This window comes from Gordionus sp. m RMFG-2023, chromosome 2, assembly GCF_954871325.1.
Source record: "Gordionus sp. m RMFG-2023 chromosome 2, tfGorSpeb1-WG-v2, whole genome shotgun sequence".
NCBI classification, from domain to species: Eukaryota; Metazoa; Nematomorpha; class Gordioida; order Chordodea; family Parachordodidae; genus Gordionus; species Gordionus sp. m RMFG-2023.
Window position 1 is genome coordinate 24,649,260 of NC_088776.1, and position 2,623 is coordinate 24,651,882.

The 2,623-nt window shown below is 33.5% G+C and overlaps 1 protein-coding gene across 1 annotated transcript; it reads left to right on the forward strand.

Annotated features, from left to right (window-relative positions):
* Nucleotides 1–1,903: 1,903 nt before the first annotated feature.
* Nucleotides 1,904–2,239, forward strand: LOC135924209 (uncharacterized). Its single transcript, XM_065459256.1, has one exon. The coding sequence runs from the start codon at nucleotides 1,904–1,906 to the stop codon at nucleotides 2,237–2,239; it is 336 nt and encodes a 111-aa protein (XP_065315328.1).
* The last annotated feature ends 384 nt before the right edge of the window (nucleotides 2,240–2,623 follow it).

Consider the following 2,623-nt stretch of genomic DNA (forward strand, 5'->3'; position numbering starts at 1 on the left):
GACCATCTCACATTACCTCACACAATATTACTCAAAAGTCTGATGAATATGGAATTATCGTGTCTTTAGATAATATGTTTTCCAGATAAATTATTTATTTTCCAAAGAGGACCAATAATAAATAATATTTCTACAAGTTAGGAGGTATAAAGGCGAACAGGGATATAAGACTCATGAATGATAATTAACTAATCCAAGAAAAGAGAATAACTATTTAACGGTGAACAGTGTTTTATAATTTTTTATTACAACTAACTTATTTTTGGAAAGGTTGATTACGTATTTATATATTAAATCACAAGGGTACTGGACTGACTTATTCTCAATTTTTATTTAATCACTAATGGTCGTTAATTCAGCCCTGTCAGCGCGTTTCAATACTTGTAAATTATTTATATAGTCAAAATTATTTTATTCAGTTATAATTACAACATCCAAAAAGACTTTAAAAGATTTTACATAAAAAACTGAAAAAAGGAATTCGTAAATATCTGTAATAACAGGTAGGAATATAAATAATCAGAAGATCCCTGCACGCAGGGATAAACTCTGGAAAATGTGGTAAATCTATGGCAAAATAAAAATTTCCTCCTCTGATTCAATGAATTAAATCAACAGTCCCTCGCTAAATAATTATTAATAGTGATTCGTATATAGATTAGCCAAACAGCGAGAAAAGAATTCTAGGGATATAAACGGAGCTACGAAAGTAATCAAAAATAAAGATGGGAAATTGGTAATAAAGGAAAAAGAAATAATGAATAGATGGAAAGAATATTCTCAGGAGCTTTTCAACTATAATCCCCACAAACACTTGTCAAAACCTTATACAGCCAATAACAGAACAAGGAATAATCACATGCCTCAAGCATATGAAAAACAACAAAGCTAGGGGTCCAGATGATATTCCAATAGAAAGCCTTAAAGCTAGGAGATGATGGAATACATTTTCTCACAAATTTGTACAATAAAATACTGGGAAATGAAGAGATTCCTCAAAAATGGAGACAGAGCTATCTAGTTCCTATCTTCAAAGATAAAGGGGATCCACACAATTGTCAAAATTACATGGGCATAAAACTAATGACTCACTGTCTTAAACTCTACGAAAAAATCATAGAAAAAAGGTTAAGAGACATAATCATAATAGGAGAGACTCAGTTTGGCTTTATGCCTGGAAGATCAACAACTGATGCATTCCACGCAATTAGGCAAATGAGTGAAAAATACAGGGGAAAGAACAAAAAGCTACACATGGTTCTTCTCGATCTAGAAAAGGCCTCCGATAGAATTCCTATAAAACTTATCTGGTGGGCGCTATGCCACCAAATCCCGAAAAATATATAAGAATAATAGAGGATATGTATATGGGCCATACAACAATGATCCGTAGCACAACTGGTACTTCACCAGGCTTCCAATCGCCGAGGGAGTCACCAAGTGTCATCTCTCAGCCCACTTCTCTTCATAACAGTAATAGAGGTATTAACACAGTCTATACCACAAACAGTCCCGTGGAATATGATATTTACAGATGATATTGTTATATTTGCCGAATCCAATAATGAAATGAAAGAAAGATTAATGAGCTGGATAAATATCCTAGAAAAGCAAGGACTAAAAGTAAACAGAGAAAAGACGGAGTATATGGTGATAGGAGGAGATGAAACAGAGAGCATTGATATAAATGAATGGCAGATATCGGCAATTGAAAGCTGCAAATATTTGGGCTCCACTATACAAACAAACGTAAAATTAATCAAGGTTGGTTAAAGTGGAGATCTTTATTTGGAGTGCTCTTTGACAAAAGAATCCCACACAAATTGAAGAGAAGAATTCAACTATTCTTTATAGTTCGGAAACATGGCAAACCAAATAATCAAACGAGAGAAGTCTACAAACTATGGAGATGAGAATGCTGAGGATGATCGCTGGGGTATCAAAAAAGGATAAGGTGCGAAGTACAAGAATACTAGGAAGTTTAAAGGTAGTGCCTATGAAAACTAAGATAATGGTGAACAGACTTAGATGTGGGCACACAATGAGAAGGCCTATGAACTACATAGGAAATAAGGTTGAGAGTTTGGAAGTAAGGGGCAAACGTAAAAGAGGAAGGCCAAAACTTCAATGGGGCCATGAAGTTAGAGCCAATATGAAGAAGTATAGATTAGATAAAAGTGATAGTATGAATAACATTAAGTGGAAAGATATATTGAAAGAGCTTACCACCAGAAGGTAAAAGCTAAAGAGAAAAAAAAAATTCGAAACACCCTATATTCTAAGGTTGGATTTTATTTAAATGTACATCGTTGACATCGCCAATCGAATTGGAGTCGGTGTGGGATCCATTTTTTCGACGAAGCCTTCTTATATGAGCATGTCCAATCAGGTTGTTCCTACGGTTCGATGCAACGGAAAAGGAACTCTTCTTGCTGGCAAGTTATTGATAACACGTTTGATTGTATTCGAATTATATTTTATTTCAGTTTTATATCTCCACATTTTTTTTTTAAACTTCGATACAATCAAATTAAATGTAGGAGATTTTATATTAACATTTTTATTTTAACTTTATCCTTTAGTTTGAAATCAGATTCATTTGAAATTCATTCCTTTAATTACC

What these genes read in the sequence shown, in the direction of transcription:
- LOC135924209 (XM_065459256.1), top strand. Translation starts at nt 1,904, where the DNA reads ATGGAGATGAGAATGCTGAGGATGATCGCTGGGGTATCAAAAAAGGAT.